Source organism: Centroberyx gerrardi, chromosome 18, assembly GCF_048128805.1.
Source record: "Centroberyx gerrardi isolate f3 chromosome 18, fCenGer3.hap1.cur.20231027, whole genome shotgun sequence".
Lineage (NCBI taxonomy): Eukaryota > Metazoa > Chordata > Actinopteri > Beryciformes > Berycidae > Centroberyx > Centroberyx gerrardi.
Genome location: NC_136014.1, coordinates 6,355,079 through 6,379,248, shown reverse-complemented (window position 1 = coordinate 6,379,248; position 24,170 = coordinate 6,355,079). Strand labels below are relative to the sequence as shown.

The window sequence follows — 24,170 nt, the reverse complement described above, 5'->3', positions numbered from 1 at the left end:
AAAAAGGCAAAGAATTCTTCTCACATGCATATTATCTCAATACAGATCTATGTACTGTGTGTGTGTGTGTGTTAGTGTGTTTGTTTTTGTGTGTCTGCAAGTAGATATGTACACATAAATTGATTTGAATTTATAGTGGCATGAAATAAATGTAGTCTTTCTTTTATTTGTATCAGGATTCATGAAGCTGCTCACTGGTGATTCAGACTTTATTGGTCGTAACACTCCAAAGAAGAAATCCAGCTGTTAGCCAACCATCATCTGCTTTGCCTATAGCAATAAAAGAAAATCATGAAGGAGACTCACACTACCTTGCATCTCTACGTCCCCATCAGAGAGAGGAGCTGTGTGAGTCCATCCCTCTCCCTCTGCAGGGGCCTGGCTTCCCCCTCGGAGGCCCCTCTCAAGTACCAACCAGGACTAACCCCCAGCTGCGAGGAGGAGGGACCAGCTGAGATGGTGCAGGGGGGTCAAGCAGACAAATTTGGCCTTCAGGATTTTAAAGAAAACCTCGAGGCAGTGGACGACTCTTCTGAGCTCCACTGGCTGACAGAGCTGTTACCGTTGTGTTTAGACTGCCAGGCTTTCATGGGCATGGGCAACCACCAGGGCTCCAAGATTAAGCCGAACCTCCAGAGTTATCTGGAGAGCCAGGATATCTCGCCGAGGTCCCCCGCAGTCCAGATCCCCAGGAAGAGGAGGAGGAGAATGGAGGAGCTAGGCTGCACCGGCACCCTTCAGCACACTCTCAAGCTGACACCCGGGAGTCCGCGAGCAGCACCGAGGGGAAGGAGACTGAAGAAGCTTTGGATAATGAGCACTCCCACCTTTGGGGAGACCCAGGAGTGGGACATAGTGGAACAGAGGCCGGCCATCTGCAATCCCACAGCCAGGAGAAAGAGAGCCATAGGGAAAGAGAGAGAGGAGAGAGGTACTTCAATGTTGGAGGAGAGGGAGTGGAGTCCCCATGACCCAACACCAACATGGGGAGTGAAGCTGCCAGGCCCCTCTTCTGCAGTTTCTCTTAGGTATTCTAGCCAGACATACCCTTTTTCCCCCGGAGACGTTCTATCTCTAAAAGAAGAACTCACTCTCATTGACTCCGACACAGACCTCTCAGAGTATGACAATGAGATGTACACAACATGCATCTCCCCCTCTAGTCTTCAGGGGACTAGTGAGACCCAAGACAGCACCAGGAATTCTCCAGAAGGGGGGATCGCCCAGGCCCTGAGCCCTACCAGGGCGGCCAGCCAAGTGGATGAGGAACAGAAGGCAGAGGGTGTGGAAGACAAGTCCTCCCAACGGCAGTGTGAGGAGATGGGGAAGAGGGATGCAGCATGTCGAGTCATGGGGAAGATCGAGGAGGTGGAGGGCATCATACGCCGGGTGAGTCTCACCAGCGCAGACTGGATCAGAGAGGACAGAGATGAGTTCCAGTTTACCTCAGATGGATGTGTGGGTGAGGAGGTCACAGCAGAGGCTCCACAGCAGCTCCAAATCCTGCAACAGAGATGCCAGCCTGAACTCTGCGCTCATCCCCAGCTGCAGACCCAGGATGGGGGGTCCGACCAAGACAAGCCTCTCCCATTTGAGGAGCTTCGTGCCCTTGGTGAGGCTCTGAGCCAGAGTCTGCGTCAAGCCCTGAGAATGGAGGGCCTAGGGGATGCCAAAGACTGGAGGCCAGCGAAAGCAGAGAGTGAACCCTTCACAGACGCTAAGAAGACTTCTTGTGACTTAGGCATGGTGTGGAACCCCTCGGAATTGCCAGGGAGGCCTCTGAATCTTCCGCCAGATACTTACGACTTGACTCCTGACTCCTCAACGGTGCCAAACTATTCTTCATCACCGTCTCTTTCAACTGTTGCGGAAACCTCCTCTACGCCCTCGCCCTGTCTCTCTGCAATCCTGGATGTGTCTCCAAGAACATCTAGCAGCTTTGAGGAGAGGTCCCCCATCCTGTCCCCTCTGTCCTCCTCCTGTCTGTCCAGTCCTGGGCCCGGTCATCCCTCTTTGCCTCTGACCCTGACTGGTAAGCATGAAGCAGCCAACTCTGAGGGTCAGATAGAGTGGACAAGCTCAGTTTATTCCCTCGGGGGGCTGGAAGTGCCACCTCCGTCACGAGTGGAACAGAAATGGATCAGAGGAATACCAGAAAGAAAGTGGCTTGGTTAGACCTGAGGTTGAGTGAACAGAACCAGGCTCAGATTCAGACACAGGCCTATAGATGCATCAATGAGGCAGAAGCCAGTCTGGCCTCTGTGCTCTCTTCAGGTAAAAATACTAATAAATAAATAATATGCTACCACTACTAGATTCTAATACTGCTACCAAGATGAAATAGTGAAAACAAGAGAAAGCATCAGATAGACATGGATCTTATGTACAGACTTTGTGAAAAACATAACATTGAAATTTAGAGGTTGGTTAGTGGAGTGAACAGAGGAGGAAGAGCGGAGGGCTTTGATGGTGGTACATGCCGACTTCTGACTGTCAGGTTTGGACATCGATTACAGCGCTCTGATTTTAATTCTCTAGCCTAGCCTGGTGTTGTCTGGTCTCATCCTCTCCTATTGCCTCCTCTGGGTCATTTGAGCATGCACACACACGCACACACACACACACACTCACTCTCACTCACCACAGCTGCTGAAGCAGACCTGAAGGATGTGTGGTAGTCTGTGAATAATGACCCCATGCTGGTTTGACATACCGCTACGTCTGTGCGCGTGCGTGCGTGTGCGTGCGTTTGCTCAGGCGTGAAGTACTAGGTGAGCACCTGATGTGGATACCCTGGTGGCAGGGTTTGGTTGGTGCGATGCTGGGAGGTGCACTGACCTGAGACGGCCAGAGCTCCCCTCTACAGAACAGGATTAGTGTGTGTGTGTGTGTGTGTGTGTGTGTGTGTGGAGGGGGTCGGGGGGGGGGGGGATAGGGAAGGAAAAATTCGAACTGTGCAGGAGGGTAGCGTAATCTTGACTGAATCTCCATGAGTTAACTGCAGTTTTAAACTCTTATCCAAGGGGCTCGCTGGGCTATCTTTACCAACCACCAGTTCTGCTGGAATACATGCCAGCAGAACTGTTTGATGTAAGACTTGTGAGGAGAATTAATGGTGTTTGACAAATATTTTGGATCTCTTTGTCTATATCTTAATATAATAGAAGCACACGGCAGGATTTAGCACCATACCGGATGAATTGCTCTAGGAATGTCTAAAAGAAAACAAGTAGTCATAAGCAGCTGTGCGCTCTTGCATGATGTTGGTGCATCACACCATGTAAGTCTTTTTTTTATGGTTACGGTTTATTATGTCGTCACGGTGGTGTCTGTCTGCCGGTCAGTGTGTAGACACATTCTTGTGAACACAATAACTCAAGAACAGTACATGATAGAAACTTTGTACTTACACCACAGGTTCCCCCTATAGAGTAGATGATCGGATTCGATTTTGGAGCACCTTGTTGCATAAATTTGCATATTAATAAGGACAAAACTGAAACTACTTGACTGCTTAATGCTTTAAGATACAGAGTTCATATTAATACCACCCATGTGTTATGTGAAGACAAGTTGACATAGAAATATCTGCTAATTAATACATTGATTAGCTTACTTAATGACCTCATTAGCATAACTCGTAGTGTTTACTATATCATGGTGACATTAGGCAGCTCAAGTGCCTCTTGTTGATCATCTCCATGAGGTGGTATACTTAATAGTAAGTGTTAATATGGCTGAAAGGTGAGTGTTTTTCACATGGGCCAGATGCATACCCAGCATGACATTACACCTGTATCTGTTTTTAAAACCGATTCAAATTGTCTGCCTTTCACTCAGTGCTGACAGACTGATTCCATTCACAGCATTCACTTCCCATTACAACTTATTTGTTCACGTGTGCAGTCCAAGTGTTTGTACTCTCAGTGCTAGGTCAGAAAAGAGTCTGACGGCTCTTCTTAGCCTTTCAGGAAATGAAAGCCCATCCAGGCAGGGCAGCAGGAACGCCTGGCTGTCCAAATAGGATTAATGCTCTGAGCCTCGTGAATGACAAGAAATCTGTGGAGGATGATGATTAGAATGAGAGCGAGGAAGAGAGAGAAAGAGAGAGAGAGAGACAGAGAGAGGGAGGGATGGAGAGCCTTCAATGAGCGCTTTGAGGACGATTCTCAAAATCCAATATTCTGTTTAATGTGGCTGAATTTAGGACAGATAACACATTTCCATAAGCTGGAACAATGTGATCTGTTTAATCTGGCTTTGAGTATGTTATGTGTCCGCTGGAGGTTACACAACTGGCCTCTCTGTTGGCACTCCATCTGAAATGATGGCATGCTGCTTTAATTTGACGCATGTAACACAGCCTACCCTCCATACCAAAGGTTAGAGAGGGGAGCTTGTGACAGAAACTCATCAGTTCAGTGGCTGGGAAAAACAGGATGCAGGAGGTGAAGAAGACACACTCTCCAGGTTGAGCTGACTTTGAGTACATCTAGTATTTCGTGGATGCATTTATCCACAGTGCCTTACAGAAGTATGAGTGCATACATTTTTAGCATGGGTGCCCCCAGTGGGAACAGTGTTAGTGCCGTGTTCAACTTGGACCATAAGGAATTCCCCAGTTGCTCCAGTAGAGGTGCTTACAGCAGGCAGTGGTTATACTGGGCAGCTCAGAGGAATCCCAATTCAATCAGACTATTGACTTTGTTAAAACATACAGTATATGCTGGTAATATATTGTGCGATAATTGTAGTGATAAATGGAAACGCTACTTCAGACTCTCTCTCGCCTTACAGCTGCACTGTGTACTCTTGACAGTTGTTCAATTAGCACAGTTGGCCGGGGATCATTAGCTGTCAACCTTCTACCGCCAGACATCCATCTAAGAGCACCCGCCTCCCGCTGCATCCTCATCGTCATCCAACCACCTGGCACAGTGTCTGCACCCCCCCACTTCCTCAGCCTCCATAAATATGACATTCACTACTAAACAATCATCAAAAAGGCAATGTATAATAAAGCTTGGTGCAATGTCTGTAAAAAGCTAAATCTGCACACTGAAAGCTGCTCCCAAGGTGTATACATGTATCAACACCTAGAGAGGTGACGTTCAAAATGTCCTACTGTAAGTGTTAATATATTTATACACCTTGGGAGCAACTTTCAGGGTATGAACTCTACTTTTGTATCATGCTTTGTATTCGACCTGGCACCTGTACAATATTTGGATATGTGTGTTTTTACTCCAGAGTCAAATTACAGTATTGCAGAAGCAAAGGCTGTATTGCATTCTGGTGCATTTGCTTAATCGTGGGTGCTTGATAATCATGGAGAAATTAAAGATACTGATCAGGCAAAAACTGGATTGACTGATTGTTCAACTATGCTCTATGAACAAAACATTAAGAACACCTTCCCACGGTTGAGTTGCAGGCCCTTTTACAAAATCCACCTCTCTCTTGCTTCAAGGTTTAAAAAAATCCCTCTTTAACCTGTCTCCCTGGCTGGATCCATGTGGTGGATTTTATATCTGAAAGCAATAAGGGGTCATTGCTCACCTGGATCTACTCTGTCCCTCTACTTAATGGAAGGAACACACGGTCCTAATTTTCCGTACACTTATATAACATATTTTGTTTTGTTTTTGAAATGCAGAAGTGGAACAGCAGAGGTTTTTCTTCATATTCTTGGCTGAAGTTCCCCCTTTTATCCTCATGGTGACACTAAAGCTTAACTTAACACAGATGATTTACCACAGGGCTAGAAAATCAGTTGGTCTTTTAAAAGCTCTCTGCATTTGGTTTATTTGGCATTCGGGTGGTTTATTTGTCAGGCATTTACATGAGGAATGGAGGTCATCTCAAACAAAATCTACTACAAGGTGGAAATGGACCAGTACATTACTGCTTCTTATTTCTAACTAAATTACCTCAAACATGCAAAGATGAGGGCTGTGAGCATTTATAGAACAGCTTTCAGGGTACGGACATTTTTGTATTGCCATATATTGAATTTTTATACATTGTCCCATCCCTAGTATTTAGCATATTATACAACTAGCCTGCTGATCCACCAAGATGCCACAATGATAGTGATTCTGCTTGTTCTTCTCCAGATGAGGCTCTCCAGAGACAGGAGGAGATCTGGCAGCGGGAGGTGGAGGAGTCTCTCCTCTTCTGCACGTCCCTGTCCCACCCCTCCAGACCGAGACACGTCGACTTCCTGCGCATCACGGCCCCCGAAGATGACATCATCGCTGACACGCCCACGCCCCTCTCCCCAGAGCCTTGGGTGAGAAGCGCGGATGGCTTAACGCGAAGGAGAGCCTCGCACGATTTTGTGTTGTCTAGACCAGCGGTTTTCAACCATGTGCCATCGTGACCCAAGAGTCTGCAGGTTTTTATTCCAGCCAGTCACAGCAGGTGATTTCACTGATTAACACACCTTCAACCAGAGGAGGAACTGATCAGTGAAATCACCTGGTGTAGTGTTTGGTTGGAATGAAAACCTGCAGACTATTAACTCTTGGTTTATAAAGTATATAAAAAGTGTCATTTCCCTTTACTTTTAACTTTTCCTCAACCACACTGACATAAACATTCTATGGTTGAGGTTATGGAAAAGTGGGGAGAGGGATGGGGTGTGGGGGGTTTGGGGACTCTTACCTTTGTATTGCACCTCTGTAGTTTTCACATCATTCAGACGCACTTTGGTTCTGGGGAAGAGAATGTTACAGGTCCCAAGGGGCTGGGATCCCATCAACAGATAATAAGGGAAAATGAAGACAGGACAGTTTAGCTGTTGTTCCTCAGTACTGCTCATCAACTCTTTTATTTAAATAACAAATCATTTTAAATCTAAATCTATTGGGTTACCATAGCTTTACTTAAACTTTAAATATAGCTTCTGTACCTTATAGCAGTAAACTATAACTGGATACAGTACAGTCAGCGTTACTGTACTTACACATTAATGCTAAACTCACATCTGCCTAGTTACAGTATCTTCATAAAAAAATCAATAATAACATTGACTTAAGGTACTGAAGAATAAACCACTTCTTCCTCCTTGAACCATAAGGTTTGGCAAAAGCTAACATCCACAATACAACTAATGATTAGCATACTAGCTAACCAACATACACACGTCAGCTAGCTAACGTATAACAGGTTAGCATGATGCTAACAAACTTTTATACATTCATGTTTCACCGCAATTTTCAAATAAACTGTATAGTATTGGTTATCAGTAGGCTATTCCCCTTTTATAATTGATCAAAAGCTATTAGTTTATAAAATACATTCACAGGACCAAGTTTGGGTCAATAAAACACAGAGAAAATAAAGGTGCAGGCCGCCATCTTGTCCCATTAACTTCCAGTTATGACGATGCCCTATCCTCCATTCCCTAGCATAGTGAAAAGTTTGGTTCATGAGTTTATTATGATTGATACGTTAGCTTCACTATTTTGAAGAGTGGTTTTATACTGACCTGTTTCTAACAGGGAAAACGGGAATTGAAGACAGGAGAGTTTAATTTTTTTTATTATTTTTTTATTTTATTTACTATTTTATTACAACTACAACAACAATATCAACAAGTTCTCAACACTTTGTGTATACAACTTGATCACAATCACACAATTACAAACACGCCAGGGGGACTAAAGGTTAATAATAAAGACAAAAATAAAGAAAAGAAATAGTAATAGTAATAGTAAGTTAAATAAATATCTTGTTACTTGCTGAAAGTGGTTATACGTTTTAACAGCTTTTTTGTTTGTACATTCGGATATTGAAGAAATGTATTGTTTGATGCAGTCAGCTCTGGAAAGTTTGGCCTTTTGCTTTTTGAATTTGGATCTGTGAATATAAAATTTGGTCAAAATAATAAGCGAATTAATTAAATAGAACTGCGACCAGAGATTCCTGTCATATTCAGTGAATCCAAACAATACATTTTTCCAAAGTAATGCAAAGTGAGGATAGATATGATCACCAATAAATCGTGACAATTTACTCCACAGTTGTTTTGTGTGCGGACAAGACCAGAATAAATGTACCAGCGTTTCTCTGAGCTTCCCACAAAAGGTACAACTTAGGAGAGTTTAATTACTGACTGTCCCTCTCAGTACTGCTCGTCAACTCTGAGAGGCGACGGCAGCTTCCTTTAAAGCCTATAGCGCTACAGCTCCTCCCTGTGGTGTAAACTGGAATTGCACAAGTTTCAAAGTATTGGCAAAGAAATATCAAATATTTCAACAGATAAAAGCTAAATGAATGCATGCCATAAAAATGAGACCATACATTTAGTGAGTTTCAGAGGAAATCTAATATAGTCCTCATCTCAATAACGCTGTGTCATCATGACACTGACCTAGTTTTGTTTCTGCACTACAATGGAGTTAGGTATCTTGGCACTATCACTACAAAGTAGCCCTTTAGGTCCAGGTTCATTAAATGACCTCATGTACTGGTACTGTGTGACGCACTGTGGCTGAAAGAATGCTGTTTTCCCAATGGTTACACAAGGGAACGGATTTAATGCAACTGAGTAGGTGCATTGTATGAGCAATGGTATCGGCATTAGCAGGTAGTGGTAGTTTACTGGGTTTAAACTCTCTCTCTCTCTCTCTCTCTCTCTCTCTCTCTCTCTCTCTCTCTCTCCCTATGCATGTGTGTATGCACCTACAAAGTAGATTTACATTTAGTGCCAGCTGTCGGCCTGCTGTCTGTTGATCGGCGTCTGGCTCCTTTAAGCTGATTGACAGGCTGATTTGTTGTCATGCATCACGTCTGTCACACCAGTCACACCGAACTCACTCTTTCCCTCATAACATCCACTGCTGAAGTAACCCATTTTGTGAGCATTAGCATATTGTATGAGCAATATGTAGGCAGGTATTATGATGAAAACGAGTAATTTGGCTAGTAAATATAGGATAGGTTTGGGATTGGGTTTGATCAAGATTGGTAGTTTAAATAGGAATAAAACTTGATATTCATAGGACAACCTAAACAGTATTTGTGAACATGAATTGCCAAACCAAAAAGTCTAGACTATAATCTGTCTTGTCATTGGATATACAGCCTGAAGATACTCAGAGAAGAGAAGCTGAGACTGATTTTGTGTAACCATCCAAGCAAGCTTTAAATTATGGACAATCAGTTCCAAACCAGACAATGTACCCCCAATCACCAGAAATTATTTCCATCTTTTCTAATTCATTTACTATGGAGCTGTGCATCACTTTGTCATCGCAGCCGGTGGGGCAGGACAAACCCTCCCCATGTCTGGCTCAGGAGACAGCATTGAATGTTCACTAATGTGGAACAAATTTTTACAAGGGCAGAGGAAGAATATATAAAACCTGTAATTAGGGGGCTTGAGGACTGTCACTGCAAATTCAATTTTAATAATTTATTGCATTTATGACAAACTTTGAGTCATGATCTGGACGAGTGATTCACACACTATCCAAGTCTCCAACATATAATTATGGAGTCCTCATCCACATCCTCCCACTGAACCCCTTAGCTGCTTTAAGAGAGTTTAAACCCCCATCATTTATGAAGTATGACTTCCACTAGGTTTGTATGGACTGTGAAGCAGAATACTAGAGTTAGTTGCAATTTGTACATATTGGATGATTTATAATTTCTTATCTGCTTTACATCAGAGTCATACTTTGATATAAATCACATAAGAAATTAGGTTGGCACTATTTACTACAGCAGCTAAAGAGAACATTGAATACAATAACATGATTGTGTTATGGCGTAGTGATCTCGCTGTAATTCCACTGCCTAATACTGGATTCAGGCCAGTGTGTTTGTTCAGGATCTAATTAGTGTTGTGTGCACTCTGATGCTAATGCTATTTCATAGGATTATCTAGATTCATTACTGTTACATAAACGCGGCTTGCATAAAGGCTGCAATGGCCCACCCCGGGAATGCAAAAACACATTATTAGTATTACTAAGATTAGGTGTTAAGGCCACCACAGGGTAAAACAATGTCTCAAACACATACAGTACATACATTAAGCCTCAGACCAAGTTATATAATGCTATCGCTTGATCCTTCACTTACCTGCAGGCTGTTGTGAAGTAATATCTGAACATAAAAGCAAACAAGGGTGGACCCTGAGAACAGCAGGGGACCTAGTTAAGAAGTTAATTTTAGAGTATGACGATGTATTTGTGTGCTATCTTGATTTTTTTGTTATCTTATCTTGATGTTTTTATAAACTCCTTTTTAATCTCACCTTTAAAATATTGTATTATATTGCAGTATTATTTTGTCTCACTCTATGTTTTATCATTTTTAGATATGCAAATAAAAAAAACTCTAAACATGCATGATAGCCCACAAACTTTAAACGGTCACAAATCCAATTGTCTATATGCTGACAATCAAGAAAGTGAAAAAGTCTTCACTGTCCACTGATATGTTAGATGTGATTTGAGCAGATTAGCAGTGGGGTGTAGTAGGTGGGGTTAGACCCACTAAGAAGCACAGATTAGCCTGGTGTTGCTCAGAACCTGCAAGGGAGTGGAGAGACCTCCCTGTAACTATAGATTCACAAGCCAAATGTTTAGCAAGCGGTCTCTTGCACTCCTATTTACACTCCTCTTGCTCTGGGTGTGGTGTCCTGCCATGTGTTCTGGGTGGCTTCCTATGCAGCACAGCACACGGATCTGTCAGGGTGTTGCCTGAAACCGTAGCAGCCACTGTGGCGATGAACAAGCCTTAGGGAGGAAAGTTTAAGTTGAAGACGCAAAGACTGAAGACGCCATCTGCTTTCAATTACACTGTCACAACCTGTAGGATGACATCCAAGATGTTGCTGAAAGCTGCTGGTAAACCGCTACAGCAGGTACAGAGGAACCAGCGGGACTAGGAGGCTGAAAATAGGAAACAAAAGATGGGACTTGGATCTGGCAGCGAATGCAAGGTTGAGCTCAGGCTCTGAGTCACTCCAGCAAGCAGGGCCATGGATCTGGGCTTGGAAACCCATACTTTTCCATTACTCTTTGGATTTCGCTGCTGTCATTGGTTACCCTGCGTGACTAACAGCTGCTTCCATTTTTAGGTTTGGGAGGCTAGCTCTCTGGTAAGACATGAAGGAACTGTTGTTACAGTTAAAGGATAAAGCCATTCTTTTCAGCAAACTGGAGCGAAAGCAGGTTGGATTTTCAGAGGTGATGATATGACTTTCTAAGGCTTTGAGTAGAGACTGTACTGAATACCATATTTCTTGGATATAGTAGTTTCTTCGGATGCAGAATTTGCATGATTGTGGAATCGGTTAGACAAATGTTTTTGGGATAAGGACTGCATGCCATACAGATGTCTTATTACCAAAGAGACCATATTTATTAAGACTGCATTTTTCTTGTGTAAGATGATATGAAGTTGCATTAAAACGGCAAGTCATGGATATGAGCAGAGTTAACGGTAACCACAGTGCTGAGGTTGTGGGAAAAGCTTTCCCAGAACATCCTACTAACTCCATCCTGGACAAGTTCACCACCATCTTCACCCACAGATCTGACTCCCAGCAGCTGGGACAGCAGGCTGCCATCCTGAAGTTCTACAGGTCGCTCTCAGAGGAAGAGGACGGGGACATAATGCAGGGAGAGTTCAATGGCTATCTAAAGAACAACAGGGATTCGAGTTTTGGAGATGTTCTCAAGCATAACAGAGATTCCTCATCTCAACTCATATTGCCTGTTGAAAGAGAGGAGATGACCTATAACTCAGTGGGTGATGGTAGTGTGAATGGAAACAAGGTTCAGGCACCTATGAGGGAAACAGGGAACCCATCAGAGGAGGGCATTGAAGAAAGACATAACATAAACACTGAGAGTGGCTCCTCAGAGGAATTCAATATGGACAAACAGACCTTAGACACAAATCAGCACGACCAGAGAAAATCCCCAGACATCCTTAATCAAAGTGTGTGCACAGTCGAACGCAATGACAAAATAGACAATTACAACAAAGCCACACAGGAGGGTTGCCACAAAGCAGAGGACTCAATGGAAGAATGTGTTTTGAATGAATCCATGCAACCAAAAAGTCAACACATTTTAACTGACGGCACAAATATTGATTGTGATTGCGTTCTGCCAGTCAGTGTCAAGCAGGATGAGGCTAAGGAACCCAACCAGGAAGTGACAAAACCAGACAAAAACATTCAAAGCATGGACTACCACATTGAGGACATGCTCAGTAATAACAGTGGAGAAGACCATTTCATCACTTCTTCTGTCACACCATCAGCTATGTCTACTGAGGATGTGGATTCTGACTCTGAGATCTTCTCTGCAGTGAAAACTGGGGAATCTGCAACCAGATCTTCCAACACCAGACATGTAGTGATAACTCTGACTAGGACAGAACCTGCTGTTGAAGAACAGGTTGAATCAGCAACTCCAATTTGGGAACATGCTACGCACTTTGCACAGGAGGATGAAGAGAAGGCGAAAGGTGTAGAGGAGGACAATGAAGACGAGGAAAAAAGAGACTCCACCACCGAGTTTCACCATCGTCCCAGCCCACAGGACGATTCACCACACCCAGCCAGTGACCCTCCACCTGGATCCACCTCGACCAGGACCACCTTCTCCCCAGGTTCCCCTACAGACAAGCCCATCCAGCTCCCTGCCCTCTTCAGCGGCCTGAGGGTCCTGAGGAAAGGGGTGGCGGGGCCTGAGCACGACACCGTGGCCCAGATCAAACCTCCATCCCAGGGAGCGAGGAGGGCGATCTTACCCGAGCTCGAGAAGAAGCAGGGGGACTCCAAGGCTCAGGGAAGCTTCCTGGACCAAATTTCCCAGTTCCTAAACCGGGACAAGAAAGGAGACGAGACAGAGGAGAACAAAGTCGAAGAGAGGACGGAGTCCGCTGACGAGTCGGAGGGAGACGGCGAGGAGGCTGAGGGAGAGAGGGATGAGATGAGAGAGAGGAGTGAGAACGAAGAGTGTCAAGAGATAGAGAGTGAAGAAGTGAACCATGAAACAGAGGAGCCAGCAGACGCTTCAGACTGGTCAGAGCCTATGAAACCTCCTGTTTCTAGCGCAGAAGCGGCCTTTGATGCCTTCAAGGCCTTCTTCACCCCCAAGCCTTTAAAGAAGGACCTAACAGACAAGGTGGACCTGGAGGCCGTGAGGAAGAAGATTAGAAGCGATAAAGATGCGCTGAGGGCCCTCTTTGAGAGAACGTCCAATAAGACGCCAGAGAAGAAAACCCTCTCTGATGGCAAAGTATGCATTATGTTATGAACATAGAATATTAATTAAGGGATTCCACAGGCTTTAGTTCTTTCTGTGGACGCTTCTGGAAAAATACCTTTATACCTGAGACATTATTTGAATACTCTTGTGTCTGTAAAGATCTAAAAGGTCTACGTACAATTGATTTAGTCATAACTCTATTTTAATCTCTTCCCCCCTAGTCAGAGGCATCCACCCCAGGTGAGGGAGAGGAACGAACTCCAGGCCGTCTACAAGCCGTCTGGCCACCACTCAAGGAGGAAAAAGTTGGACTTAAGTACACAGAAGCAGGTATTGACAAAGTTATACAAAGAAATATTACATTACCAAAACATTATGTCCACTGAAATATTGAAACGAGAGGAAATAAAAGACAAATTTACTACATTGCCTAAAAAAATGGACTAGTACGACTCATATATCACCACCCTGAAACGGGAGAAATGAAAACTCACGCAGCCATATCATTATGACTAACACTATGAGCCAAATATTTGTGACAAATGTTTGTTTGAGACAGAGCAGTACAGAGGGTGGCAGTGTTTGCTCTGTGGTATCATGTGATGGATGTACAGTAGAGTGTAATACTGATAAGGTAAACACACCTCCACCCTGTGTGTCCACAGCAAGGAAACTAGCCAGTGTATTTCTCCATTACTTATGTGAAGGCATTCAGATTGCAGACTGGGGTCACATAAGACATTTACTGCTGTGCCTTTGAGCAACAGTCAATGCTTCTAGCTTAGGTGCAGAAGTAAATTGCCAATCACTAAAAGGCCAACAAATTGACTTTCAGATACTTCCCTGTCATTGTTGTAGGGTAAAAAAAAAACACTATTTGACTTGGGGCAAATGTGCAATGTAACCTACACCAATGGTTGTCAACCTGGGGTCCGGGGACCACCAGGGGTCCTTGAAGAACCCCTTCAAGGGGTCCCCAGCAAATTGATGAATTTTTAAACTTCACCATTATTTCATAAGAAGTTAACATCATTAGAGAATGTAGAATAATTACTATTTTGATCATAGTTTCACTGTTATCTCCCTACCTACAATACAGATAGTCATGGAATTCTGGACAAAATTATATCTAACAATAAAAATATTCAAAAAAATATACAAAATCTCATTAAATGGGGGTCCGTGGCCCTAATGTGGTCTAAATTAGTGGTACTTGAAATTAAAAAGGTTGAGAATCACTGGCCTACACTACACTGCACTTAAGCTATTTTAAAGGCATGGAAGTCATATATATCAACTTCTCAAGGAATTTTCAAGGAGGAGTGATCAAAATTGTATCTCTTTTATCTCTTCTACCTTGAAATAATCCTACTTCTGTTCATCAGTTGGATTACCAAAGGTTGTTTGGGCAGGGATACAAATGTGTGCCCCATGTGTACACACCTACTTTCCAGCCTGCTCTGCTGACAATACATACACCTGCCAACTGCCCAAAATGATAGGCTTAATCATCCATTAACGGCTTAGTGTTTGCTTAAAGCGAGTTTGACCAAGATGCAAGCTATAGCCAGTATCCTGTGTGCCAAGGTCTGTTAAGCAGATCTTTTAATTACTTTTGAGGATCTACTGCCATCTTGTGGTCAAGTTATGCATTGTTTTAGACCAGAATAACCCAGTCAGTGTGTCTTTAACAACTATGGCCTCAAGCACCTCCCAGCCTCCTGCAGTGAATAAACCCAGATTTATGTTGTTATGTAAAATTAGCCAAAGTTCCCAAGTGCCTCCTGGTTGTTGTAATTTGCTCGGCTGCGGCTTGTACCCAGCCACTTCACCATTGTACCCATCACTGTAAAGAAAGCCCTCTCGGCCACCACTGCTGTAATAATGAACATCTGTCGCGGTACCCAAAAGCACATGGGCCTATTGTAAAGCTCTCTCTCTCTCTCTCTCTCTCTCTCTCTCTCTCTCTCTCTCTCTCTCTCTCATCATTTCTCTCTCTTCTGCTCTATTTCCTCTCAGAGCACCAGGCTGCCCTTCTGCAGCTGAAGAGAGAATGCAAGGAAGAACTGGAGAACTTACAGGTCTGTGTAAAGCATGAAGTATAAAGTATGAAGTGTGGTGTATAACCATGGTATAGTGTGAGGTGGTGCAAGCTTTACATACTAAAGAAAGAAGTGCTTTTCAAAAATCATTAGATCTTGATGCATCAGAGGTCAAACTTTATGCAATACTGATAGTAAATGCCTGCTGCCTTGGCCTATGTTCGCCGCCATGGATGTCAAGTCTAACCAGCATTATTTCAGGAGGACTACACCCAGCAGCTGTCCAGGCTGAGGGTGGAAAACGAGGACAATGTCAGCCACCTGGAGTTCACCTTGGCCCGGCTACAGGCCGAGCTCTCCCTGGCTAGCACCCGCCGGCGCGCGGACCTCCGAGACGTCGCCGTGTCCACGGGAGACGACCTTTTACACAAGTCCTTCCGCACCGTCTGCATCCAGACGGACCGGGAGACCTTCATCAAGGAGGATGAGGAGTCGGCGGGGAGAGCCTGCATAAGCCCTCAGCAGCAGAAGGTGGCTCCTAAGAAGCTGGACCTGGCCTCCATCAGCCTCAGCCTGGCCGGACAGAGGGAGGACGCATCTCTCTCCTCCTCATCATCTGTCCCGCCACCCCATCCACCTCCTCCTGGAGCACCGCCGCCTCTGTCAGAACCACCACCAGCCCCTTTCCAGACTCTGCTGCCCCCTCCTCCACCACCTCCGCCATGTTTCTCATCAGCCCCAAACCAGATGCAGACATCAGATGGCCCTCCACCACCACCACCGCCGCCCCCTCCACCCCCTCCGCTGATGCCAGGCTTGGCTCCCCCACCACCTCCTCCTCTACTGGGGGGTTTTGTGGTGGATAAACCTCCCAGGAAACCGTCTGTGGAGCCTTCCTGCCCCATGAAGCCCCTCTACTGGACCAGAATCCAGATCCAGGAAAATAAGTAGGTTCACCGCCGAGAACTGAGGCCTTTCCTTCTTTATGAGGGTTCAGTTTAAAGAGTTTAAGGCGTTGATTTACCTGACAATGTGTGTGTAATCCTTTACCTACTATCACTAAACTTAAAAATCACTGTGAAATACAAGTATACCTAAGACATCCCTAAACAAAATCAAAGATTGCTGCCGCACACTTTGATGCCATCTGATTCGAAGTAGAATTATCTAGATAAATACCTACCTATAGAGCATATTCATGTAAAAGCCTTATTACCATTGGCTGAATTGGATGGTGTAGTCAAAGTTTACCCACCTCCAACTCAGCAGTTTCATGCTCAATTTTTGCAGTGGTACAACTTCAACCTAGTTTCTTCTTCTCTTTTATATGAATGTAATTGCAGTAGATCCATGGGCTCAGCACCATCACTTACTAGACATTATTGGTTTAGACTAGAAGCCAAGATGGCAGTCATCAGTTTCCCATCATCGGGATCACTTTAATTGTCAAGTACAATCAATGAGCAAGAATTTGTCTTGGTGACAACGATGTGGAGACGGATTGACAACTGCAATTATTCCACTCTACATACTGACGTACGTGCAAGGACATCAGTCAAGACAGAAACCAAGACTAGGCTCACTTGAAGAGGAGACAGTGATTTGTGTGGTGTTGTGATTGCAGGCTTCCTTGGCTGTCCAGTCGAAAGCTGATACTTTGTGAAAGGCCTCCTTATCCCTCAGAACCCACACTCAGACATCCACTTTAGTTAGGTTTTTGCAGCCAAGCGTGCACTTATGCTAACCACAGTCTCCAACAGTTTGTGTGTGGCTCTCTCCGGTCCAAACATCATCTGAAAAAATGTTTCTAATCTTGTGATTTTTGGATAGAGAGAAAAATGTTATTTGGTAGAGTTTGAAGCAATATTCTGCCGGCATTCTCAGATATTTAGAAAAAAAATCGGGCCCACACACGTCACTGAGCAGTTCCCACAGTGGTCTTCGTCCAGTCTGTCTCAGCAGAAAGTCAAAACTGCTTTTGAGGCGAAAAAAGACAAGGCAAGCGCAACTGACTCCAATACAATGGTTTGTTAACTTTGACAGTCAATCACAGCCTTGCATTAGGCCTTCATATATCCAACTGCACCAGTCCAAGGGTGGGACAACATTACAGGTTATACATTTACTGACCACAGAAACAGCATGAACTTAACGTGTTTAGGATCCATACTAGCTGATATTTTGTGGTTTTCAATATCTCTAAATTTGACCATTTTCATGCCAAAAAATGACAAGTATTCAGTGATTCCTCCACAATTTTAGAATACATTTGGATTGAAGCTGCCAATAGATGATACTTTGTGTCGATATTCAATACCTTTAAATGTAACCATTTTCATGCCCAAGAAAAAGCCTCTGAAACAGCATTTAGACCATCATGGGATGCTAAAACGCTCCATTGAATCCAGGATAATGCATGTGGAATCCGATCAAAATGTCAAATCTCAAAACGACAGAATTAGCTCAGGTTAAGGGTTTCCCATAGACAACCATTGTAGTATTGATCAATCATACAATAAATATACAAAATAAATCATACAATTAAAACTTATCTCTCTGTCTTCCTCAGTAACAACACACTATGGAACTCTTTAGAGGAACCAAATATAATCAGCACCACTGAGTTCGAGGACCTCTTCGCCAAGACCACCACACAGACCAAGAGGAAACCGCTGTCAGAGGCCTATGAGAAGAAAGCCAAAGCCAAGAAGGTAATGCAGAAAATGTACTATAACATCAGACACTAGGGATGAGACAATCTGCTTATCTCACGATACGATTCAATACGCGATATGGGGTTCACGATTCAATACAACCACGACACGATGTAATAAATAAAAGTGTCTGTGCAGAATTATGTTTATTTCTGAGCCGCAGATCTTTCTAGCGATGCCATTGGCTTGCTAGAATGTAAACAACAATTTAAAAATGTCATTACAAAGTGCAAATAATATAATTTGGATGGAGAGCTTGTGAAATTGTGATGGGCAAGCCCTCTCATTTGTGATTACTACAGCAGAATAAAATATTGCGATTCATTTTTCTGCCCCACGATACATATTGTGACATTTTTGTATCGCAATATATTGAATTTCGATATTTCGTCCCATCTCTATCAGACACACATCAGCTTTTGGGAATTTTTCCTGTAGGTGATTACTAAACAATACTGTAGGTACCAGCAGTACAGAGTGCATTAAGATTGCAATGTGTCCCTTGTTCACTAGAGGGGGTTGATGCCATTGAGTTTACAAGGCAACAAGGCAGTAGAAAAAATGCACTTGTAGTGTCAAGAGAAGAGAGTATATAAATCCAGGTCCAGGCACAATTTTGAGATAAATATAAAATGCCTTTATTTATATATACAGTACCTGTACACCCTGAGGGAGGCGTAAGCTGAAACACATAGGTGATGCTGCCTCCAAATAAAGACATTTTATATTGAATTCACAGCTGCCTGGATCTGGGTTTCTATACTTTCTTGACATTATAAGTATATTTTTCTCCACTGTTTTGTTTTCTATTCAGTTCTTTCTATTCATTTCCTCCCACCTCATGAAGTTGGCTTGAAATCCTGATGCGCTCCCGTTGCAATTTTTTGTGACTTTATTTGTGTTTGCTGCATTTGCATGTAGTAGAGACATAATTCCACCATACTATATGATCTGAAAGAAACCCATCTTTTTACTTGGTCAAAAAAGTGATGTCAAACATGAGTAGTAGGACTTGTTTTCCCAGGAACCTGATTTCCCATTAAGATACATTAAGCCTTCTGGCCTGACAGCTGGTTACAAATGCACACGGTGCTAATGCATTAGGGTACAGTGTTTGTCTCTTAACAATAGCCTCTCTACTAATGACCCTCACTAATGGTCAGCGATTTTCAGGTAGTCATGGTAACTCACGTGTGTGTGTGTGTGTGTGTGTGTGTGTGTGTGCGTGTGTGTCAGCTCATTAAGCTGCTGGACGGTAAGCGCTCCCAGGCCGTGGGCATCCTCATATCAAGCCTCCACCTGGAGATGAAAGACATTCAGCAAGGTTAGTTATATAGATATATATATTTATGTATCTATATATAATGCTGGATTTACTTAACCGTCTAGATTTTGTGACTTTTATTTTGGAAAAAAAGCTTTTCAGAACAGTTTTCTTTATTTCTTTCAAAATAAAGGTCTTTTGTAGTTCATTGTTTAGGAACACTTTACACATGTAAGCAAACCTCCTCCAGCCTCAGGATATATACAAGTCATATTTCAAATCAGTAGGCTATGTAAACAAAGCCAGTGTCGGGGTAATCATGTTTCACCAGGGAGCAGCATGCTTCTATTACAGATAGGGCCTTCGATAGCTGCAGCAGCAGAGCCACTTAGTTGTTGAATCCACCTGACTCACACCTTTATTGATTTAACTAGGGTACGTTTGATTCTTCAGTAATGCCCTGCAACACATTCAAACCTACATTCACATCTGGGAGCTGCCTGGTGCAATCACATCTTCTAATGTTGACCAAACCTAATGGAGCAGTTGGCAGTTCCTTGCTTAAGAGCATATGATATTAGGGTTTGACCAATATGGATTTTTGAAAGCTGATACCGATATATTTGGATTGAAGCTGCCAATAGATTACATTTTGTATTGATATCCCATTTTCATGCCCAAGAAAATTCTAAAATATTATAAGTATTCATTGTTTCCACCAGAATTGTATTCTTATCTGGGTGGAAAAGCCTCTGAAACAGCATTTAAACATGAGATACTATCCAATTTAAAAGGCCAGCATTTGGCCCAAACGAACTACATTTCCCCAGTTTGAACTATCGGCCTTCCAGTCATAACATCCAGGTGACCACAGCTCCCTGAACATCACTCTCGTTTAATATTACTCTTGCATCAGCCTAAACCTTACCTCCTAACCCCGCATTGCACTTATGACTAACCTTTGAATATGAGCTGTTGGTGAATTTAAAGCAGGACTAAAGGCTAAAAGCACGCCACAATGTCAGCAAGAGAGCTACAGAGAGGCAATCTGCATTGCTAATTCTCAGCTCCGGTCTGTGTAGCAAACAGCAGGCTGTGTTTCCCAGTCAGAGGAATGTGTTGGCTGTCTGTGTTCATGTCAGCTGGCCATGTGGGCCCTCTGGGACTCTTCAGTTCCCAGTTTAGCCTCTTCACTTTTCCTTCTATGTTCCTTCCAACAAATCAGATCCAGGATCATCACAGATCCATGAAAGGACTCTTGTCCCTGTTACCGAGGTTTCAGCGATTCGCATTGAATGTGACTCTTGGTGGCTTCACTTCTGTTTGTTTGTTCGTTTCCAAGAGTACAATCTGACTTGATCTTCAAACTGAGTGTAGTAATGCATGAGATCTGTTCCTAAATTTCCCAGAGATCACCTGTCAATCAAACAGGTTATATCGGCTGTGGATTAATACTTGAAGGCCTAATCTGTGCTTTGTTACGATCCTACCTCTAGCTGTGCTGACAGTGGACAATTCTTTGGTGGACCTGGAGACCATTGAAGCTCTATACGAAAACGTACGTGCCACAGCACACTTTTGCTATCTATTCGCATGGGGCTCAATGCATTTACAGCTGTAGAACTATGAACCGCCCTCGCTTATCGATATTTCTAACTGTCTGTGTCTCAGAGAGCTCAGCCAGAGGAGCTGGAGAGGATCAAGAAACACTACGAGACATCAGAGGAAGACCAAGTCAAACTGCTGGACAAACCAGAACAGTCAGTATCCACCTCCTAACAGAAATATTTAGACGAGCAGGACACAATATCATTGTGTGTATGTCTGTGTGTGTGTGAAAATATTAGGATTACCTGCTGTGTTTACAGATTTTAAGCCTTGAGACAACCGAGACATGGATTGTGCAAAAGGAGGTCAGTATTTGGCAGGTGACCTTAATGTGTTTCTGTACATTCACTGTGCTCCAGGTTCCTGTATGAGCTGTCTCAGATCCCAGACTTTGCAGGCAGAGCTCACTGCATCATCTTCCAGGCAGCCTTCGTCGATGGCACCGCCTCCATCCAGCGCAAGCTCAACATAGTCTCCTCCGTCTGCCAGGTAAGCCAAAGTTCCTGACAGCAATACCATAGGGTGTTAATGCTCCATGCAAAGTGGTGCTGTTCTCTGATGCTGGAATCATACAGCAGGAAAGGCTTCAGATGTCCATTCTGTATAGCAACAACAAGGATATTGCTGCTCATGTCCCTTCCTCTCATACTATACATTCTTTAAAATTGACAGCAAACACCTTGTCATGTCTGTACTTAGCCTTGTACCCCAGTTGACCCTGAATGTGTTTCTGTATTGAGGCTCTGCTGGAGCAGGCCAGTGTGAGGGAGGTGATGGGACTGGTGCTGGCCCTGGGGAACCACATGAACGGAGGCAGCAGGACCAGGGGCCAGGCCGATGGCTTTGGCCTGGAGATCCTCCCTAAACTCAAGGATGTCAAGAGCAGGGTAAGGCCATGGTAACTACAGGGGTACTGTGGTAGACAGGCCTCTTTCCCTGCATCAATCATGCATTAGTACTGCAGGATTTTCCTCTTATATACCCTACACATGCTAAGGCATCGGCCTCAATGTTGTGCAGTGTTTTAGACATGTCCAGTAACAGTGTGTTCTTTGCCTTGGTAAAGTCTATAGACAATGGTGAGGTTTTTTTTACTGTTTTTTTTTACTGATGCTGTTTTGACATGTCCCCTCCAATTCTCCTCAGGACAATCGCATCAGCCTGGTGGACTATGTGGTGTCTTACTACTTGCGCAATGTGGATGAGGTAATGTTATATATAAACATCTTGAGTTAGTTTGCTTTACTGTACATGAATTTGATGTTTTTACACTGTTTGCCTCTAGAATCCTCTATTTTGAAGGAGTGTATTACCAAACCCTTAAACTGGACATGAAAAAGTTCCCATTGATCAATGGTGATTAGTTTAGGAAGTTTATACTGTAGAGAACTGAGAACTGAAGCGTGTTCATTTTCACATTTTTATGCACACAATTTTAAAAGATTTAGATTATGTCAAAGATGAAATGAAGCCCCTGATCTGAACATTTGCCTTTTAGCAGCAGCATTCCCACTCAGAGGAGGCTGATAAATGATCTAAAGCAGCATTTCTTAAGCGATTGATTGTCACCCAAAGTCGGTAGCAAGCCTATTTCTGTTGGTCCTCCACATTCTTGCGTGCTTCCCAGGGTCCCCACTTTCCCCTGCTAGATAAGTTAAAGAATTCCTGGTTAAATGGCATTTTGTTGTCTTTTAATTGGATTCCACCAGAACGCTGGCACAGACAAGAGTATGTTCCCACTACCTGAACCTCAAGACGTCTTCCTGGCCGCGCAGATCAAGTTTGACGACCTCAACCGAGACCTGAGACAGCTTGGACGAGATCTGACAGGTATGACTCACACGCTTACAGCTCCAACTAATTCCAGCCATGTATCTTCTCTGAGGACTTGAAAATCCACTCTAGACTAATGAATACCAATACCCCCTCCGGTTCAGTATTAGTTGGTTACACACATTCCCCCCTAAAACACTCTATCCACTTTGAACAGACAAGACAGCGTGCTTTAGCATCCATGTGACTGGGTGACCGGAATAGGCTCGCCTTGTGGTCATTTTGTTGTGTGTTTTTGTTTGAAAACCCCAGCCAGCCCGTGTAACTCTATCGCTGTGATTTCTTCGCGTCGCTCTCCAGAGTTCCCACAGACCCAAACCTCGGCCCAGTCTGGCATCGTTTTTCCTCAGCCCCCCGCTCACCACCCTGGTTTCCCATCCCTGGCCCCAGCCATTGAGTAACTGTTTATACTTAGGGCTAAAGGCCTGCTTCTTTGACCAAAAACCCGAGTCGGCTAAAGCCCAGAACAAAAGATTTCCTCCTCCTTATCCTCCGCGCCTGTTCTCCTCTCTCCCTAAGTGTGCCCATATGACGCCACTCCGCATGCCAGCCAGTGTAACAACCAGACATCGGTCATGTTGGGGACAATGCATGTGGCTTGCTTTCTCCTTCTACTTGTGTATGTGTTTAAATGTCCGTGTGTGCATTGTATGCATGTTCCTGTGTGTTTTCGCAAACCGTTTCATTGCATGTGTGTGTGTAGAGACTAGTAGGAGTCTCTCTGCTGATACTGGCCTGGCGCCTTTCAGATCCAACGTCTAATCCTGCCCATCAGATCTCCCATCGTTGGGCCTTTGTGGCCCTGTCGCCGGCGCAGAGAGACCGTAACGTCCCTCTTATGTAATCTCCAGACCGCCAGTATCTCTGTTTGGGCCCCTCTGCAAAGATGCACGGATGCTTATAACCTGCTTGCCGCTATCACCCGGGGCTCCAGTGTGGCCCTCAGATGTGTGCCACAGATAGCTTTCTTTACCTCTCAACGCGGCTTTGTCTTATCGGTCTACCCAAACCGCCGTGCAATCTGGGATGGCCCGTCGCAGGTTTGCTTTTGTTCTGCCTGTTTGAACTGCCCTCATGACTGGTTTGAAGCTTTTGGTTTTGGTCGCTGTTCACTCTCCCTGTGCTCTGCGTTGGGTTAGTCTGTAGTTTATTGCTGCATTGGGGTTTGGGGGAGGGATTGATCCAGGTTGACTCTTTTGAGGAATTGAGGAAAAAGACATCCAAGGCACTCCGAAATAGGTTAAAAAGGCCTTATTCTACTTAGCTATTCATTATGAAAAGTTTAAAAACTGTTACCGATGAAGAGGGAAGACTCTTGGCCTTATTCCTAGTATCATTTCCAGTAGTTTTCAAGCTAGTGTTAATTTAATTTCTACAATGACATATAGACTAATTATGCCACAATTAGCCTCTGTCAATTTTCCAGTAGTGGTTGTGTTTATACTGTTTCCATGTGAAATATGGG

General features: G+C 43.9%; 1 protein-coding gene across 1 annotated transcript in view; it reads left to right on the top strand.

Moving 5' to 3' along the window:
* The first annotated feature begins 291 nt into the window (after positions 1-291).
* fmn1 (formin 1) overlaps positions 292-24,170 on the top strand; it is a 28,861-nt gene continuing 4,982 nt past the window's right edge. Inside the window, exons 1-15 of the mRNA XM_078290076.1 lie at positions 292-2,059; positions 6,117-6,292; positions 11,532-12,910; positions 12,959-13,274; positions 13,466-13,574; positions 15,264-15,325; positions 15,548-16,233; positions 17,856-17,997; positions 19,237-19,324; positions 20,761-20,822; positions 20,936-21,024; positions 21,232-21,361; positions 21,613-21,759; positions 22,019-22,078; positions 22,582-22,702. Of these exons, the coding sequence (XP_078146202.1) occupies positions 292-2,059; positions 6,117-6,292; positions 11,532-12,910; positions 12,959-13,274; positions 13,466-13,574; positions 15,264-15,325; positions 15,548-16,233; positions 17,856-17,997; positions 19,237-19,324; positions 20,761-20,822; positions 20,936-21,024; positions 21,232-21,361; positions 21,613-21,759; positions 22,019-22,078; positions 22,582-22,702 (5,335 nt within the window). The remainder of the gene's footprint in view (positions 2,060-6,116; positions 6,293-11,531; positions 12,911-12,958; positions 13,275-13,465; positions 13,575-15,263; positions 15,326-15,547; positions 16,234-17,855; positions 17,998-19,236; positions 19,325-20,760; positions 20,823-20,935; positions 21,025-21,231; positions 21,362-21,612; positions 21,760-22,018; positions 22,079-22,581; positions 22,703-24,170) is intronic.